General features: G+C 36.1%; 1 protein-coding gene across 3 annotated transcripts; it reads left to right on the forward strand.

Moving 5' to 3' along the window:
- Positions 1-201: 201 nt before the first annotated feature.
- LOC149843417 (tyrosine--tRNA ligase 1, cytoplasmic-like) lies at positions 202-11,528 on the forward strand. Of its 3 annotated transcripts, none has more exons than XM_089999778.1 (10): positions 202-334; positions 448-595; positions 8,770-9,053; positions 9,134-9,230; positions 9,325-9,430; positions 9,534-9,616; positions 9,977-10,122; positions 10,373-10,478; positions 10,880-10,939; positions 11,318-11,528. In XM_089999778.1, the coding sequence occupies exons 1-10, from the start codon at positions 234-236 to the stop codon at positions 11,336-11,338; spliced, it is 1,152 nt and encodes a 383-aa protein (XP_089855904.1). In that variant the 5' UTR covers positions 202-233; the 3' UTR covers positions 11,339-11,528. The 3 variants fall into 3 exon arrangements, with proteins under 3 accessions (XP_089855904.1, XP_089855906.1, XP_089855905.1); XM_089999779.1 differs by having other exon boundaries at positions 205-344; XM_089999780.1 differs by lacking the exons at positions 10,880-10,939; positions 11,318-11,528 and having other exon boundaries at positions 10,331-10,470.
- Positions 11,529-21,114: the final 9,586 nt, after the last annotated feature.

Raw genomic sequence — 21,114 nt, forward strand, 5'->3', positions numbered from 1 at the left:
GATTGTTTTCCAATGTAGAGATTAAAAATTGATATTTTATTCGATATAGACCGGGTCTGGTTCATGTAATCCTTATAGAATTCGGGTATGGTTTTCCTTATGATGGACCCGATCAAACCCATCCGACCCGTTGACACCCGACGGCATCCGGTCACAGCCCTATACGGGGGAAGAACATAAACCCTAAAGCAGCCTCTGCCCGCGAGAAAATCTCTCTCTCTCTCTCTCTCCTCATGGACGGTGGGTCTGTAGCATCCTCCTTGATTTCGGAATCGGCAAAGATTGAATCCCTCTCGATTCATAACGCCAATGGCGCCCCCGACTCGTCCCGCGAGTACAATTTGGTTCCATGCTTTCCTCTTCTTCTTTTCCGGATCCTTATCTCTCTGGAAGGTACTGTGAAACTGAGGGGTGTTCCTCTTCTCTTTGGTTGTTGTTGATGCTTAGGTTGACGCTCGAAGAGAAGTTCGCGCTTGTGAGGAGCGTTGGGGAGGAGTGCATCCAGGAGGACGAGTTGCGGAATCTTCTCGCCAAGAAGAAGAACCCCGTCTGCTATGACGGCTTCGAGCCCTCCGGAAGGATGCATATCGCTCAGGTGGGTCTACCCCCCTCTTCTTGTTTTCGCTGAATCTTGCTCTCTTCTTCGTGATTGAACAGTGTTATCGTCGTTCTTATCTATCAATTTGTGCAATTATGGCGATTTGATAATTGGTGTTCCAGAAAATGGTGTGAATCCTTGTTGATTTGAAGAATTATGGCGATTTTGATTATTGGGTGTTCTTTATAATGTCGAAAATCCATCTCTGTTTATATACTTATGCCGATTTTGATAATTTGGTGTTTAGTAAAATGGCGAAAACAGAGTATTTTTGGTTAGTGTAGTCGGATTTTTTGGGAGTGTGTAGATGATGAATTATGTTCATGGAGAGGTGGAAGGGATAGCTTGTTGGAGTAATGTTGTTCTCCGAATAGCCATTTTCTCATTCTGTTTGTTATCATCGGGAATGTTATGCAAACCAAGGTCTAAACAAAGAACCTACAAGATAACGAGAAAAAAGAACAAGAGAAGACACAAGATTTATGTGGTTTGACACTCAGGCTACTTCCACGAACGAAAGGAGGAGCAAAATTCACTAGCAAGATGTAAAAAAATATAGAAGCGAGATACAAAGTTCTTAAACTCCAATACACCCGAAACTATCATGCCCAACTCTCAGAAGGATGCGGCTATATATATGACAAAGGGCATAAACCCCTAGCTGATACAAAAGGAAAAAATACAAAACTAGACAGGTCCATACTGCAGGGGCCCATCTGTCTGCGACCATCACAAACCCCCATTGAAAATTCCCATTGTATGGTCACCAAAATATTTTTGTATCAGGTCATGGATCAGAGTGGGTCCAAAACTCAAGATGTTAATGTGTGTGTGTATATATATATATATATATATATATATATATATATATATATATATATATATATATATATATATATATATATATATATATATATATATATATATATATATATATATATATATATATATATATATATATATATATATATTGGATATGCATGTAATAGGTTATGCCCAGTAGCAGCATTTTAGACGTTTCTTTGTGTGATAGAGTCTACCCAGTAGGGGCAGCTTTTTAAAATATCTTTTTATTTTTTATTTTCTTTATTTCAGTTAGGATATAGCTGTTGGAGCCAACCCAACAGCTAGTTGGGCTGGTCCAATAGCTAGTCAAACTAGCCGTTTGATGGACTAGTCCATCTCTCTCTTGTATGCTCTATAAATAGCGGATTCTCCCCATTGTTTTTGTCATGCTTTCTCAAGCATATCTCCACTCAATAATAGATATATTTTTTTATAGTGTGGCCCTCTAGTGGTTTGTGGTTGTGAGACTTATTGTGATTTTCTATTTTTCCTATAAGTGGCATATTGTTTTTGTGTATGTATGTGTTCTTGTAGCCCTTAGAGTCACTCTTTTGTAATCTTTCTTGTTTTATTACATGGTATCAGAGCCTTGGGCTCTTAAAGCTTGTGGATTCAAGATCCGTGTTCGTGTTGAAGGTTCGAGTGCTCGTGTGAAAGCCTCTTGGTGGAATCTTCATCAACTTCTTTCGTCCGTCCTCTCTCTCTCTCTCCCTCTCTTTTTCTCTCTAATGGATGACAAAAAAGTTTTCACCATTGTTCCTATCAAGTTGATAGGAGAAACTATAATATGTGGGCCTTACCGGTGAAAAGAATCTTAATGGGTAAGGATTGTGGGCAATACGTTGATGGTTCCCTCCTAGAACCTCAACCTATTGTCACAAAAACTACTATAGGAGAAGATGGAGAACCTAAAGAAAAAACACTCAAGGGAGTTGGGAGAGAAAAGACTTTGTTGGAATACAAAAAAGCCTATAAAGAATGGGAAGTGGGCCACGCCAACATCCTTTTCCTTTTTACAATGAGCATGCATGAAAAACCATGCTCCAACATACTTGAGTTTGAGAGGGCGGATAAAGCATGGGAGTTTGTTAGGAAACATCATACCAAAAAAGATGCCGCTCACAAATGGGATCTAAGAGACCAGATTCATAATTGTGAGCAAGGTGGTAAGGCCGTTAGAGAGTATTATAGTGCTTTAAAAAAATTTTGGGATCAAATCGCCAAATTATAGCCAATATGGGAAACTCCGAATGATGCTCTTCAAAGAAAGAAGCAAATTCTTGATGAACAACTTTTTCAATTTATAAGAGGCCTTAGACCCGAATTTCAACAAGTTTGAGTGAATATCACTCGTATGGAAAAATCTCTTCCCTTATATGAAGTATTGATTCAAGTTTGTATGGATGAGACAATGTTGAGATTCATGTTTGAATCCAAAAAATCTAAAGATAATGTATCGGTCGTATCTAGACTGGGAGCCAACACCAATGCTTACAAGTCACCTCATTTTCCCAAGCCTTACTACGAAAAACCTCGCAACTATGTCATATAGGTGCAGGTACGGGCGCGGATGTGGCGATGCAGCACTTTAAAAAAACTTGGGTGCGGGGGTGCGAAAAGGGTATATATATATTTTATCATGTTTAACTTAACACTACGTTTATGTGTCTACATTTATGTATTTATATATATAATATAGATAAAAAGGAACTTGATTAGGGTTAACTGAATCTACTTTTGAATAGAAATGGACCTCAATGTAGTTGACTTCACCTAACACAAAGGAAGTTGTGTCCAAGTGTCGCATCCGCCTGGGTGCGACGCCGGTGCGGTGCCCTGTTAGAAGAGTCCGTGTTACATAGCCTTACAATGATGATGCAAGGAAGCTCATATGCCATAATTGCGAAAATCCGGGGCACATTAGGCCCTATTGCCCAAAATTCAAAGGAAGATAAGAAAAGGTGGCATTCGTGGGAACTTCCCAAGATAACAAAAGTGGAACCAATGGAGATTCCAAATCCATTGGAACTATGAACTTGACTCAACTCGTTGTGGCCCTACAACCACTCCTCAAAACCTCATCTTCCTCCATTTCGAGAGTTGTGGTCTCTACATCATCTCCTCTCGGTAAGGTTTCATGGCTTATAGATTTCAGAGCTTCTTTTCATATGACCCCAAATGAATCTTTACTTTTCGATTGTGGCACTAATTCAACAAAAATACATGTCTTTATCGTTGATGGGTCTTCTCTTAATATAAAGGGTATTGCGAATTTTAAAAGTTTTTAAAATTTTTTCATTCTAAAAATTAGATTTGTTCCTAAATTAAACTTGAACTTACTCTCTGTTTCTCAAATTGTTGATCATGGGTATAATGTCTCTTTTTCATCAAACCAATCTTGGGCGTAGGATCTCCAGTCAGAAAAGCAGAATGAGGTAGACCATAGAGAAGGAGATCTCTACTACATGGATCAACTTGTTCTTCCAAAAGAAACTTTTTGTTATAATGTAAAAAATGTGGACATTGTTTTGTGGCATCAAACGCTAGGACATCGTAGCATATTTAAATTGTTTTATGTACCACATTTGAAAATTTTTCGTAATGAAGAATTTCATTGTATCGATTGCATTCTTGGTAAAATGAGAACGTTTCCTTTTCTTACTAGAACCCTTTTCTCATCTCAACTATTTGAATTAGTGCACTCGGATGTATGGGGTCCCGCTCTTGTTCCTTCAAAAGGTGTAGTTACTATCACATTAACAGAATTTGGTGATCCTCGCGGTTTTCTGGGAATTGGGGTTTGTGGGGTTCACTCATTTGAAGATGCAATTATGGGTATGCAAAGCCATTGGGAGCAGCTCGGGATAGCAAAATTCGGTTTTTGGGCAACTGTGATCGAGAACCGAGGCCTTTGGTGGTGATGGAAATGCCTCCTCCGGCATTGCGTCACTCACGGTCGAGGAAGACAGACAACCACAAGCGGGGACGAAGCTTCAAGAGCAGGCTGATGTTCAGGGAGAAAGACGATGATCTCGCTCTCTTCAACGATACACACACCAAGGAGAGGGTCAATTTCTTGATTCCTTGTGCCAATGAGGATCTTGACGACTCTATATGTAATTTTTTGAGACACCCATCTCAAATGACGTCTCCTCCAGCTCACAGCCGCCACTTCATGGTGCTGGCCCCAAGGGCATCCTCGTTCTCTCCCTCATCCCCCACCATGGTGACCTCCCCATCGAGCGTGGGCTGATCGACACCCCCCTCCTCTCTCTCCTTTTTCTCGCACTTTCCATTATGTTTTTCTCATGCTACACAAACAAGTGAATTTTTCATTTAGAAAAGTTATCATATCAAAACACAGGCAAAATTGTCTTTTTGTGTGAGAATTTTTCTTGCTTTCAAACATGCCCTTGAAGATTTGATATTGTCTCTAGATCTCTTGATAGATTCATTTCATATAAATCATTCTCCTGAGTATAGAGCTTGTCTAGCTAAAATCCTATCCTATTTTGTACTAACTTCCTACAAATAAAAATACCATGAATGGATAGGGACCATGAATGACAAATTAGGGGCAATTGAAAAATCAAAAACTTGGAAAATAAGAGATTTACCTAAAGAAAATAAAATAAAATGTAGGTTGTAGGTGGGTTTATCAAGTTAAAACCAAGAGTGACATGACTTTAGAGAGATACAAAGCTAGATTTGTAGTAAAGGATTATTCTCAAGAGTACGGTATAGACCAGCGCTATAAAAAACGTGCATCGCCTTGAGGTGCGGTCCTCTATGCCTCAAGGTGCAGGGAGGCGCAAAAAAATAAAGAAAAAGGAAGAAACACAAAAAAAGGAGGATATAATTAGTTTCTTAGTTACTTTTATATGTTAATCTCATATTTTTTAGTACTCAGTTTCTTAGTTACTTTTATATGTAAAATATTGATAAGGGTAATGTGGTTTCCTAAATCGCCATTGTGTGTTTCTTAGTTACTTTTATATGTAAAATGGCGAATAATCCATGTATGGAATTTTCTTTTTGTTCATGGAGAGGTGGGGGTGGGATTGATAAGGGTAATGTGGTTTTCTAAATCACCATTGTGTTTTTCGATTTGTTCTGATAGGCAGTGGTTTCCCAAGTTTGTGACCTAAATCAAGCATTGGCATTTATGTGTTCATTCATTGGTATTATTGATAATGATACTCACGTAATTGTGGAAAACATTTTGAAACTTTTAGAATCTTTCTCTTGTTTTTTGTGATTGATATGTGGGGTGCGTCATAAATTTGCTTAGTGGTGTAAGTTTCTAGTTCGATTGTGTATGGTTCTTTATAGTTTTAGACTGTTTTCTTCCATGAAACCATGGATACATTTCCATCCATTAACGGTTAAATTCCTTGCCGTGATTATTGCTCATTCCGATAATACATGCAACGGATATTAAGTTTGATGATGTAACTGCCATCCTAGCATTCTCTCGTCTGAATGCTCAGGGGTGGTGATTTTCAGGAAACAAGGTTTGTGGCTGCACCCCAACATAGCTGGTGGCAGAAAGAAGGAGGTGTGCCTTCTTATGCATGTGATTGAATTTCTTTGCAATAAAGTCTCCAAAGGGGCACTTTGTAGAGGCCCTTTGGGTTGCCTGTATCTTATTATCAACCTGCATGTTTGTGTACTCAGTAGCAAAGAGATCTTCTATGGCCTACTCAAGATTGTGGCTTTGTATATATGTTGATCTAGGAAAAAGTGGATGGCTCAATTTCTGCTGATGGCTAACACATGATGGATTGCACAAAAAGTTGGTTTTATTTGTTGAAATGCAACAGTTGGCATGCAGTTATAGTTGATCTAGTCTCAACTGTTGTCCAGTTTGTGGAGATGGCTGTCCTAAAAGACATGTTCGTAGTTTGTTTATTATGGCCCCAGTTTTGGCAAGAAATTTGTGGATAATTTTGTAAATGCTATTATAACCTTCAACAACTCAAAGCTTTATGGTTCTGATTGTTGCTGTTATTGAATTCACTGACGGGGCAGGGAGGTGCTGGTAGCTGCTGGTTGGACTTAATCAGGAAATCAATACACTTTCATCTAATATTCCGAGTTAAAAACCATGTAGATTGGAGCTCTTACCTGTTAGGAACCATAATTGGAAAAAAAAAGATTGATTTGTATGATCATTTCCAACAGATGTCAAGGGAAAGGGCATATTAAAAGGAAAAGTGGGTGAAGATATGCCTTGACTTGCTGTAGGCTCTCCTAAACTAGACACAACTATTTTTGGTGCAGGGAGGTTGGTGAAATTACCTTCTTGAAAGGCTTATTCAGGGGACCTTTTCCATTTATTTTTAGCTTATCTTGAAGACCTTGGGAATTCTGAGATGTTAAATTAAAATATTCTTTTTAGGATACTTGAAGATCTTTGTTGGTCATGGTTATATGACCATTTCTAGAATTGCACCATCAATATTATTAACTGCCAAATTTAGAAGGTAAGATGATTATTTTTCATAAATTTTTTCCAAACTTTGGTCATGCCCAGGTTGGGCCTATCTGGACTGCATCAGTAATGGTTTGTTTGGATAGATTCGGGTCTAGATCTAGTGTCTGAATCAGTAAAATCAAACTCGTCTAATACCCTTATTTCTACACATGAAGGGACTGGATCTTATCCAGATCTCAAGTTGAACTAATCTTGTGTCTTAACACCAAGATCCACCCAATAATGAAACCTTCTAGGCCCAGCTTGATTCGTTAGGTCCCAGCTATTGGGTCAGGTCTGGTTTTACCTGTCACATTCATTGCCATAAAAGAGAGAGACATTGCTTCATAAGAGGTATATACTAAGGAGGAGAGTCATTTGTTGGATTGTAGAGGAAATATAGGTTAGAAGAGTAAAATTTTAAATTATAGTTATTCATAAGGGGTAAAATGATGTATTTGAACCAGAGTTACTAGTAGCTTCTTAGATAAGTGGGAAGCCCGTTTCTCCAAAACTCGCTTCGGAAGCGTGATACTCCTCGCTTTCGAAACTTGATGGGAATCTCGATTCTCCCATGCTTCTCTTATGCTTTTCACACACTTCATCTATTCTTCTTATATGTTTTCTCACTCTACTTTTCATGTTTTTTATGTGTTTTCTCTCACTCTTCTCCCTCACTTCCATGTGCTTTCTCTAAATTGGCAATCATCATTTTTAAATTTTTGTTAAAAATTTAATTTTTACAGTAAGAAATCATGAAATTTAAGCATAGTCACTTTTATTTTAGTTTTTATTTGTGTTTCATTTTGATTCTCATTCAATTCTTATATTGCTTTTTTTTATTCCTCTCTTCACACTTCTTATACATTTTAAAATGCATCGCTTCTCGTATCGTTTCTCGCTTCCGCTTCCTAGTCTGGACACTTGCAATCTGTGTCACAGGGACTCTTCAACTAGGTGTCGCACCCGCACCCACACCCGATGTGGTCAACCTGACCCTGGGTTCAGTCAACGCACCCAGGGTCATTTATGTCCAACTTTTAAACTTTATATATATATATATATATATATATATATATATATATATATTTATATATATATATATATTTGTGTCGCACCCCCGCACCCAAGTTTTTTGAAAGTGCCGCACCCCCGCACTCGCACCCGCATCCGCACCCATGTGACATAGCTTGCAATTTTTACTTTATAAACTCCTTGTTTTTAGGACATCATTTTTTCTACAATTTCATTATTTTAATTTTATATGATAATAGCTTTTGTGTTTCCTTATTTTATTGGATGACAAATTTCAAAAGATACAAGTTTAGCAACAACAATTTATAAACTATGTACATGGTCTAGGACCCGACACGTCTTTGACATGGGTAATGGTGGGCATGGGTACGTCCAACCTGACTTAGACTTGGTTCTCACAACCCTTTGTTTTGCTTTTGTTAAAATCTTGAGTTAGTCATAGCGGGGGTCCGGGGGGGGGGGGGTTCCCTTTCCTCCCCATGGGATCTGTCTGACAATATGTACACATAGTTTACTCATGCTTTTGTATTTGCAATGTTACTTCCAAATTGGAATATAATAATTTTGTGAGTTTTTTTTTAACTTTACAAGTATATTGAATGCTGCTGGAATTAAGAAGTCTTTTCCTGATCCCTTTTTGCGTATTCTTTTACCCTAATAAACTTATAGTAGATTTAGTTATCCTTACTCTTATTTATATTTGTGGAGATGCTATCTCAATGCATGATTTAACTGTCATTTACATGGAACCTTGTTCATGATGGAAAGTCTTGGGTTTTCGTTCAAAATGATGAAAATCTTGCTTGGTGTGTAGGGGGTGGTGAAGGCAATAAATGTGAACAAACTTACTGCTGCTGGGTGCACAATGAAGTTCTGGGTTGCAGATTGGTTTGCCCAATTAAACAATAAAATGGGAGGTGACTTGAAGAAAATTCAGACTGTTGGTCGCTACCTGATTGAGATTTGGAAAGCTGTGGGGATGAACCTTGAACATGTTGAGTTTCTGTGGTCATCGGAAGAAATTAATGCCCGAGCACATGAATACTGGCCACTTGTGATGGATATTGCACGGAGAAACAATCTTGCACGGATAATAAGGTGACAGACATGCACCCTAGTGCAATCTGTAATATAGTGCTATTTGCCATATGAGCTAAGGGTGGTTTTATGATTTGCAGATGTTGTCAGATCATGGGGCGTAGCGAGCAGGATGAATTAACAGCAGCCCAAATCTTCTATCCATGTATGCAATGTGCCGACATTTTCTTCTTGAAGGTTATTCCTTATGAGTTATTCATTTCCACAACAATAATGAAGTTTTCCCTCTACCTCCACTGCTTGAACTTGACAGTTATAATATTATTTTCAGGCTGATATCTGTCAGCTAGGTATGGACCAGCGAAAAGTTAATGTGCTTGCAAGAGAGTACTGTGATGACATCAAGAGGAAGAACAAACCAATCATCTTGTCTCATCGTACTCTCTCTCTCTCTCTCTCTGGCATGCACACTACACACTTACATGCATCAAGAAATGCACTTTTTTCTTTCTTTTAATCTTAAAGTACAATGTGTCACAGACATGCTTCCCGGGTTGCAGCAGGGGCAAGAGAAGATGTCAAAAAGTGACCCATCGTCTTCCATCTTCATGGAGGATGAGGAGGTATGCAATGTCAGAGTTAGGCTTCAGTTTTTATTTTGCAAAGCCATTCATGTCTTACCATAAAAAGAATTTGATGCTAATTTGCTCCACATAATCTTTATCCACCTTGTCAAGGTCTTTTTGCCATTCAGATAAGCAGAATTTCTGTCAGAGCCTATCAAATCAAGAATATTCATTTCATTGCTCCTGGAATTTTTAATCATAACAGATTATGGTTGTTGTATTGCTGTTGCTGCTATTGCTGATGGTTTGTCATATAAATGCCATTGTCTGAACTGTTGATGATTTTTCCTTTCCCTGAGTCTAGATAGATCCTTTTTGCTAGAAACCTGATTCATTGTTTTAAATTGTCACTTGTAGGCAGAAGTTAATGTGAAAATCAAGAAAGCTTACTGCCCACCTAAGATCGTTGAAGGGAATCCATGCTTGAATTACATCAAATACATCATCTTGCCATGGTTTGGGAAGTTTGAAGTAGAACGGGAGGAAAAGAATGGTGGGAACAAGTAAGTTCCATTGGTTCCTTATATTTCATTTGGAATGAAGCTTCGTGATTGTACTCTTCATTCTGTTGGTGTCTTTGGTGTACTTTTTCTGTTAAAATTTGAGACATTTTGCAAATGATAGGTCACGTTTATCATCTATGAATACTGCAACAAGACATTTTGCTCTTCAGGGATTATTTGATATATTGACCTATTAACATTGTAACAGCCAAATATTGCAGACGGTCACTAATATCTGACCTATATTCAGGACTTTCAACAGCATGGAAGAATTAATTGCTGATTATGAAAATGAGAAATTGCATCCTGCTGATGTCAAGCCAGCTCTTTCAAAGGCATTGAACAAAATACTTCAGGTAATCAATTTCCTGTCCAAGATGATTTGCTTATCCTGTCGCTTGCTTCTGCCAGTTATTCATGAACTTTTTCAGTGCACACTATTCATGTAATGTGGGAAGTTAGAACTTTGTAGGGATGTCACATTGTCCAATAATTGGTAAGGCTTAGAATGGTCTTAAGACTCTTAACAATCTTGACCACGCAACAAAAAAATTGACAAAATTATGTGAAGATATAAAATTTCAAATCGAGTCTAACAAATTTTATGTTGGGAGCCCTATGTCATCAACCTGCTTCCCACACTTCTGTCCTTTCCTCTGTGATTTGCTTTCATGAAGAGCCATTTGTCTGCTGCTTTTAAAAGTTTTTCACTACTATGATTTTAAAACTTAAATCTCATCTCACATTTTATGTGCAGCCTGTGCGGGACCACTTCAAAAATAATAGTGAAGCAAGAGAACTACTGAAGACCGTCAAGGTAACATTTCTTCTGAATTAGAGCACTTTGTTCCTTTATTAATTCTTACTAATCTGGTATGGAGATGAAACTCCAGTAGTCAGATACAGATCATTTGAACCAGAATCCTTAGCATAGTGCAGTTGGGATTATGGCTGCCCAACTAATCAAACCAGTAACTATGAACCAGAACACGTTATCCTTGTCATATACAGACCCATATTCATTTTGCGAACTCCAAAATGGGTTTCCATATTGGAGCCAGTGCGTCTCTTGATCAACCCATTAACAACCCTAAAACTATCAGTTTCAGTGTTAGTGGTCTTGTTTTGCTTCAGATCCACAACCCTTGTTTTTCATCTTCTTCGTCCTTATCATCATCATAAATCTCTTTTACAGGCTTACAGAGTCACAAGGTAATGAGCTGAAGCAAGCAGTTGGTGACTTTATTATTGTTCCTTGGCAATTCAAAACACAGCAGAAGTCCTGAAAAAAAAACTTGAATCTGTTGAGAGATTTTTTTGTAGATTGCTTATCCAGATAATCCATTTATCACAATTTTATTGCCTGATACTTATCAATATTGAAATGTTATGGGAAGTCTTTTAAAGAACTGTCTTTTGATAAATTTTGAGCATTTTTATATCTTTCTATTAAAGTTTTGGTTGCAATAAGAGAATCAGGGTTAGGGGATTCTTAAATCTTTTTGGATCATTGGAGTTAAAGCGGTAGTGTTATTTTCATTCTTTCGGGTGAATTCCTTTTGCATGTTTTGGAAGTCCAGCTGGTTTGAACCTAACTAGGACCGCTAAATGAACCGAATAGTTTGGTATTTTGTATAAATATATTTGTGAAACACCTATTGCAAATATCTTACTTTTTTGCATATACTTTCTCAAATCACATAAATTTATCTGCAAAACTACTTATCACTAAATTTGCAAATATATTATTTATTCACATATACTGGACGAACTTGCATAAAGTTATTTGCCAATCTTCTTTTATCGCAAATATTGTACTTAAATATTTGCAAAATTATGATAAATATGCAATATTTTTTTGTGGATTTTATGAATCATATATAAACCCATTGTGGTTTTCAACTTGCTTATTTTTGCATATTGTAGGGCTTTTTTTGTCATTTGTCCCCAACTAGTGGTCTCCAACCTGCTTTCTTTTTGACAATTAATTTTGGCAATTATTTTATTTGCATATATCATACTTTTTTGCATATGCGTTCTAAAATCTCGGCAAAAATTTACCAGTTTTGCAAAATTGTTTTTCCATGTATAGACAAGTCAATATGATTAACAAAAAACTAAATCCGGTAACTTGAATTTTAACAATTATAAAGTTACATTCAATACAAGCTTCATTATAAAGTTACACTCAAAGTTTAACTTGATCAATTCAATTACAAAGTTTAACTTAATCCATCCATTTATAAATGTAAGTTTAACTTGATTTATAACAGAAATGCATAATTATCTATAGCTCAGCCCTTCCTAACACCTCACACCTCTCTAAATGATGTCTCCATTTTTTTTATTGTCGTTCGCACCCTTGAAGGTCATTTCTTTCATGTGTTTGTAAAACTTGATCATACAATTCTTTATATATGTGACATATTGATGAAAATAACTCTTTATTAGCAATAATTAACTACAACAAACATCTCAGTGAACAATTGACATATAAACACATATCTGTATTAAATTCAATCTCTAGTTTCTGCCTAAGTATTGGATATACTGTATAACAAATATATCACTGTCATAACCTTAAAACAATGAAATACTAAGTGAAAAATATATTTATGTACAAAATAAGTTAACAAACAAATGCAAAGTAATTACTCATTCTCTTGTTGAGGAATACCCTTTATGTTCTGCGTCGTCCAATCTTTATAACAATCAAACTCAAATTACGTTAAAAAAATAAAATTGCAACACTGAAAAAGAGATAACAAACATAGACAAAAAACCCAGTATATTATCAAGTTATATATAAACATTGTTTTTCTGACTCACTGAGAAATACAAGGCAAGGTAAAGGGTCTTTGGTAAGTTCTATTTCCCTATCTTCATTGGGAGCCAGTTGGAGTCTTTTTACGAATCTTGCTAAATGTTACATGATAAATACAATGTTGTAATAAAAGAACAAACAAAATAATGTGTAAATATAACAAAAAACAAAAAAAAAGATATGCAAAATTAACACTTACGTCACTTGTCAAACTCACTCTTTCGGCTTTAAGGTATTCTTTTTTATAGTTTTTTCTTTCTTATTAACACGATCTTAACAACAAAATAAATTGTATAGGATTAATATTGGATATACACACATGATTTGAGATATTGCTTATACTTTCATTAATATCAAATATACAAAAAAAAATATGTGTGAATATACATTTCGAACTACCTAGATACACACAAAGAAGCAATTAATTAAAAAATATTGAATATACACATAAAGAAGCAATTAATTAAACAATACTGGGTATAGATACAAAGAAGCAATTAATTAAACAATACTATATATATATATATACCTTTATTCGTGCTTTCGCCTTATGTAACCAACCTCACCACATACATGTACTTATATAACACATACTTGTGTTTTGTTCTCCATCTATTAACCTTAGGTCGCGTTGCTTTACGAACCACTTTTGGTGGATAGACAACTATAAGAGTAGGTGGAACGATGTGTGAGATATTATTCACTATCGGGAATAATGAATATTGATTATATGAAGCTCAATACGATTCAACCGTGAAGAACTTATTGCAATAATCCTCTGGTAGGTTGCACTTATACAAAATGCATGCGATCACATGTTCGCAAGAAATCTCGCTAACCTATCACTATTCACAAGAGCACAAGCACCTCTGAAGATCACTACTTGTACACATATTTGTTATGCCTTTTTCTTCAAATTTTCTAGCTTTTTTTTACTTTTGTCACCACAATGCCTGTCATATGCTGCCCCACAATCTTTCTTTTCTCAAAAAAGTTTATTAGCATGAGACAAAGTTTTTCAATAAGTGAAATTAGGAGATTGTCACTTATGACGAGAATCCACAAATTGAAACTCTCTGCATATTAGATGTTACGCTGTAAAACCTAAAAAAATTCAGAAATTTTAAAAATAAATAAAAAAGAATTTTTCTTCAAAATGGATGGGATAATATAATATTATATTGAACATCTTGGATCCAAATGAATCTTGGATATGAATAAGAGCATATCGAATCCAATATGTGGATTTGGATATAACAAATGGATTTGGATCCTAGATGGACCTGAAACCCAGTTGAAGTTTGATTGGGTTTTTAATAGATCCAAATATGATATAACTCCAATCAAGATCCGAAAACCAATTGAAAGATTTTATAGATTTGTAGTATTCGGGAACCCAATCCAAAATTCGAGATTCGTTGGAAAACCTGAATGTATGTATATTTAAATTAATGTAGACAAAATTTACAACGAAAAAGTAAAGTGGTGTTTTGGAGTGGTTCGTTGCATCTTTGGGAGTTGACGCAAGTTTAAATCCCACCACACACACGCGGTTTGGTAAAAAGGTGACATGTTATTTTTTGACAAAAAAATTATGATGCTTATATGTGTATAAATAAATTAGCGGAGACTCAAATTGCAATGAAATGAATGTTAGTGCAATTGTGAGGTTTGTTGTCTCTTTGGGGAGTGACCCAAGTTCAAATTTGCATATGAGTTTTTATTTTTTTCGCACTATGATTTTTTTTTGACAAAAAAATGGAATTAAATGACTAGAGTATACATTTTATTTATGATGAATAAAGGCTAGTCAAAAATTCTAAAATAAGAAACTCAATTAGGGTTTTGAGATTCAAATCTTGATTTTTGAAACACGAATAAAATTCCTCATATAGCACACATTTTTTTCTTGTGGTGTTTTTAAGATAGAATTTAAGAGTAAATGGAAGGTTGAAAATTCATTTTTGGAAACCTATTAGCTCTCTATTACATTTCACTAATTTTTTTATTTGATTCAAGATAGCCATGTTCGAAAGAAAAGGTAAGTGTTGAAATATTGAGGACAACAAAATATGGAAACGAAATGGTAAGAGAAGGTCCAGCCTCTCACACACGTGATTGGAGAATAGGGGGGGGGGGGGGGGGGGGGGGTTCAATAAGAATGCATTTTGGCAACAAATCAAGTGAAAAAAAAGGGAAAGACCCACTTGACTTACCTTAAAAATGAGAGTGAAACTTTGGAAAGACCAAGTATGCCTTCAACCCATCTCTCTCAAACAAAAAACATGTATCCCTCTCTTTCTATACCTCATTTTTCTCATCTCTCATTTCTCTCTTCTCCTCCTTTCACACATTGGGGAGGATTGAGTTCAAGGCATAGCAGCTGTACATTGAAGAGGTGTGTAGCTCGGAGGAGGGTGACCACCAACCGATCAACCACCTACTCACACAATCTCTTTTTCGGGTTCTCGGATCATCGATTATTGCAAGGGCATTCCATCTTTATGCATATCAGCATACCATCTGAATATATGTATGAAAATACATATACTCAAATATAGGTCTTAGCTATGTCTAATAAAGGATCAAATCGATCCTCGGTATGTGAATAACGTGCAATCGTATGAGACTATGCTGAAATACAGTTTAGTATGTGTATCGGTCCACCTTAAATGGTGGGATCGATAGCATAAGTCCTGTAGCTGGTTCACACAAAATTAGATTAAGAAAAAAATTAATAAGTGAATATAGATCTTAGCTTGTCATAAATTCGGTGAGGCATATGGTTTTTGCCATAGTTGATGTAGGATCCGTCAAGTAAATATCAATTTTTTTATTATTGAAAGTAGTTCTGAAATAGATTTTTTTTCAAGAGATGCATGCTGGTTTGTATAGGTTCGCTTTGTGTATGATTAGAAGTATAATCAGTTAGTCTACTTATGATTTTTTATTTGCTCACAGTATGAATTTTTAATCAGTTGGGTTGAAATTAGGATCCATGGAGTAACCATCAAATATTTGTTATTGAAAGTAGTACTGAAATAATTTTTTTGTTCAAGAGATGTATGCTCGTTTGTATAGATTTTCTGTGTATGAATATGACAACACAATTTAGACGTTATTTCATAAGCACTGATGTTAATCTGGAACATCTTAAGGTTTGGGTAACATTTATACAAGTCTGCTTTGTGTATGAATGTATATGACAAAAAAAAATTTAGACGTTATTTCATAAACACTGACGTTAAGCTGGAACATCTTGAGGTATGAACGCATACAGCAAATTAGTTTAGAAGTTGCTTCATAGTCATTGATTTTTAATTGGGAATACATTAAGGTTTGAGAAATTTGGTTATATATATATATATATAAAGGCATTAGAAATTTTAATTAAGGCAAACCGAGTCTCATTCCGGTATTATCATGGTTGTATGCATCTGAAAAATTACTGATTTTAATTTGGAACACATTAAGGTGGTTGGAGCTGTTAGTGCACGTCACCATGTGTTGGGACATTGTCAGTTCGAAACCCAGTGGTATGTTGGGGTCTGCCTAACCCCAGCTAGTTAAAAAAAAAACATATATAGATCAAACCTGAGGTGTAACTGGCTGGGTCAGTTTGACCCCAGCCCTCGTTCCTGGGTACTCCTGTAATGTTGGTCAAACTGACCATCGTGGTAGATCTAGCCATGCCTGACTCTGCCTAACCCTGTCTGACCTAACCCGTGCGACCTGGCATGGCTCGGTGTGAACTGAGTGACACGAGCCAGCTGGGTTGGACCCGAAGCGGGTGCAGCAGACTTGGGTCTGCTAGGTCCCCAGCCTGCTGCCGTGCGCTGTTGGAGGCTGACAACCATTGTGCGCAACAGGGTGTTTTGTGTCTTGTTGGGCACAGTCGGCAGGGGTCATATTAACCCCAGCCGCGGCTTGTGCAGACACAGCCGTATGGATGTTACGGGTCCCCCCAACCTCAGTTTTCTCTGTCAAAAAAATAATATCTAAATTATATTGCAGACCGGCTGGTCCTGTCAACACCCAGCCGGCTGCTAATAATGGCTCACAACCTGATGTCGTGCCCTGTTGGTCACAGCAGACCCGTTCTGTTGTGACAAGCAGGGACAACAGCAGCTGAGACCAACTCGGGCACCATATGTTTGGTAGGAGCAGTTTGTGCAAGACCATGTGACGGGATGTTGCAAGTTCCAATCACGATGGTGTAGTTGTATAACGGGTAGGCGTCTGCCTAAACTCAACTTGCCTTTTAAAAAAGAAAAAAAGAAAAAAAAAAATAAAATACTAGGCGTGTATGCATACCGAAGTGTGCACAATAGTACTCTGGTAAATTAAATATTATCGATATGCAACAAGGTTATATTTAAATCGATTGTTGTTTATCGAAGGAACATACATGAGCATAGTTTTGCAAAACACAACTTGATTACATTTGTTGTTGCACACTCAACAGGGTAGTTGTCACATTTGAAAACCTAGTTAAACGGTAAAGTAATGCCTATTTCATGATTCTTGCTCTTATGTTATTGGAATGAGTGTGCATGTGAGTGTTTTTGCAAAAATGTAATTTTTATCGCATACACTTGAAAATAATGTTATGTTATTCCTGTGCTTTGACAAAGAACCATGTTGTAAATTATTTTGTATGTAAAATAAATATGTGATTCACATATGAATGACTATGTCCAGTACATGGACCACTTATTGTAAATTCATAATATGGATATTTGCACAGTTGTGAACATTGCATGGTCATGAATTATGCGAAATCTCAAAACTGAGCTTGCAGTTCCGCAGAACCCTTGTGGTGCCATATGGGTACTTATAAAATTTGTATATGACTTGCATGTGAATGTTATAACCATGTTCGATGTATAGATTGTCTAATAGAAAATGCATATTCTTATAAAAGTTTGCACAACAATGGAAATTACAGGGTCATGAATTATTACAAAATTCAAAATTGAGATTGTGGTTCCGCAGAACCCTTGTAGTGCCATATGAGCACTTTTGAAATGTTGTACTTGAGACATGCCATGTGGTTGCGTGATTAGTGGGATACGATACATACACCCTAATTCAAATATAATATTTAAAATATTACAAGGACAAGTACTCGCCTTGAAATTGAGCCGTAATTCTGAGAAATATTGTTGGTGCCTATTGTGCACTAGGTTGGTAATGTGCATACACTGATATCACACTGAGTGTGGGTTTGGGATTATGAAAATCCCTTGTGGTGCAATGACTAACACGAAGAAACAAACAAAATTTAATATATGCACATATAACCTAAGCTGCGAAATTCTGGGTATACCTGAAAGATGGTATATGTTACCATTTTTGTTTTTGGATTCTGGGTATACTTGAAAGATGATATATGCTACCAGTTTTTCAGGGTTCTGGGTACACCTGAAAGACAGTGTATGTTACCAGACCCATGTTCTACTTTAGAGAGGGTAGATGGTACAAGCTCTGTGGGTCAATTATGTTTTTGTGAGAGTGAGGCATCTCACCCGGTCTCCAGTCCTCGAAATTAAGGGGTCAAGACTTCCAATGTGTCTTAGGTAGTAGATCCAAGTCTTCTACAGAAGTTTTCAGGGTGTATCATATTTCTAGTTCTTGCCATTGAGGAGTACTCTCTCGGTCACGAACCATCCATTTTAGGTATTTGTACTGCTAGTCATACGGGGTATTAATTAGAAAAGTATAACAGACCCCCATGTGGTCTCAGTCCGCTACGATGTTGAATATCTGTACGTACCCACATGGTAATTAACAAGAAAAACATAAAGTCAATTTACCTTTAAATGTCTTTAAGTTCGTACACTGCTTGATATTTTATTTGTTATAATATAGTTGTGGTTTATTTCTATGATGTGTAGATTTAGTAATGTTTTTCTTTATGTACCAAATCATGAGATATTTTGTATTGGGTGAATCTCATAGAACATGCATGAGTTTTGGTATTTTATACATTAGTATTCGAATGTATTGTATATATACTTGTACATATGACACTGAGCACATTCATATTGATATTATGCTTCTTACTCAGACGGAGAGTAGTCTGACCTCATCCGAATTATTATTTTTTAGGTAGCAAATAAAAGTATTGGGGCAATTGTTATCGTCGCTACGGGCGGTGCCATGAGACTATATCTTCTGTAGATGTCTTGAGGAACTTTGACTAAATTCATTAATTATATTATTTGAATAACTTGTAATAATTCAAGACAAGGCTTTGTTTTGCCTAATGACATGGAAGTAATGTTGTCACCTGTAACTCACCCAATCATTTGACCGAGGGATTTATCAATTATTTTGTTGTGATTAAAAGAAAAATTTATTAAAAAAATTTTGAGTTAAATATTTAGGGCGTTACATAAGCAGCCATATCTTTTTGATGAAAAGTAACAGTTAGCTCAATGTTTCGGTTTCACGACAGTGGCAACATAATTGTATGTGTCTGTTTTTTCCTTAATTTTGTCAAGAAAATAATTGCATTGTTCTTTTTTGGCTGCTCAAGCTGCACTTTACCAAAGTATACTAAGTGGCGAACTAAATTTCTTCAAAAAATTCTTTGTCAAATGTTTCATGCAAAATCTAACATGACATGTAGGCCATGTGTGATGGACAACATATTTTAAATTAATATGCATATCTGAGATAACTATCAATACTCCTCTCTCTAAACTCGTCAAAGTGTATGAATTCGTGCTTTAGACACTATAAAAACCATGCCCATGAATCATTGGACATCTTATGAATAACTACAAATACTAGTGAAAACATTTCACTACACGGATCAATAGTATGATTTAACAACAATATACCTGCATATCTTTCTTTAGGAATATATCCTCTATCATAAGAACTTGAGTACATCCTTTTAAAAACTTATTGATGCTTAGTCAGAAGGATAAGAACATATACTAAAATCGAATTTTTGATCGGTCTTAATATACCATATCGATTCTTGGTTAGCCTTCATCAGATGATCCAAATAGGCAAAAAGCATCGTGAATGATTCTTTGAATGAACCATATAATGTTGACTTTGTATGTTCTCATCCACATCATACTTGTTTGTAAGTAACCTTCACACCTTCCTCGCGACTCATTCATGATTTTTCTTGTAGTTATCTTCGGGTTATCATGCATGTGTTTGTAAATAACACCTGAAATCTACTTAAAAGACATTTTCTCTACTACAAGGTTACTCAGTGATCCACCACATGTATATTCGCTATCATACCTATTCACTTGAAAGAAATATGCTCCACATACCTTTGTGCAGTGGATCTTCCAGTGGTAATCAACCGTCATATGAGTGTTCTTTCTCGTGCATACAACAATGGTTCTGTTATTGCAACTCTTTAAGAATTTTGCTTTATGGTTATTTCTTATCACATGATCTTTTAAAAATTCACGACAGTGCTGAAGGTCATTAAACTTTTTTGCCCAAAGCAATTTATCGATCGTTTGAGTGTGTTGATGGCCATTAAAATTGTTCACAATCATTAAGTCTTTTATTATGCAATTGCTCATATAAATCATGTCTTTGGTTCAATGGTTTTTAATTGTCCTTCATTGTATGAGAACCCATTGAACAAGAACCAAGGGTTCACATTCTTCAATGATATTGGTGCATAATTTTTACCTACCTTTATTTGTCTCATGTCATCAATGTCTTCACCCTCTCTTATCAAAATGGTATACTCATCATTATCGATATCATCTAATTATTTAATGTCAACATGATCGTTCCTACTACTAATTGATTATTCGGTTGCACCAACTAAATCAAAATTCATTGTATCTATCACTTCATTTGCTTACATGCATGCATCATTTCTGCATTTCTAACAATCAAAATTAATAATCAAAATATCATATTCATCGCCACACATACATCTCAACCATAAATTATATCAAAATTATAACTTGTACCTAGCATTGTCGTTTTGCGCAAAAAAGATGCATGTCATTCAAATTATTGCGATAAAGATCATTGACGCTTCTTTGCCCATGTGGTTCCATATCTTTTGTAGTAATCTGATGATCATGTACAACATCAATATCATCCACTATTTGGGACAGTTGGACAATCAACAAAAGGCTCAACTCGATAAATGGTGTCTGAGATACATTTAC

The sequence above is a fragment of the Nuphar pumila genome, chromosome 3 (assembly GCF_984573655.1).
Source record: "Nuphar pumila chromosome 3, dmNupPumi1.hap1.1, whole genome shotgun sequence".
NCBI classification, from domain to species: Eukaryota; Viridiplantae; Streptophyta; class Magnoliopsida; order Nymphaeales; family Nymphaeaceae; genus Nuphar; species Nuphar pumila.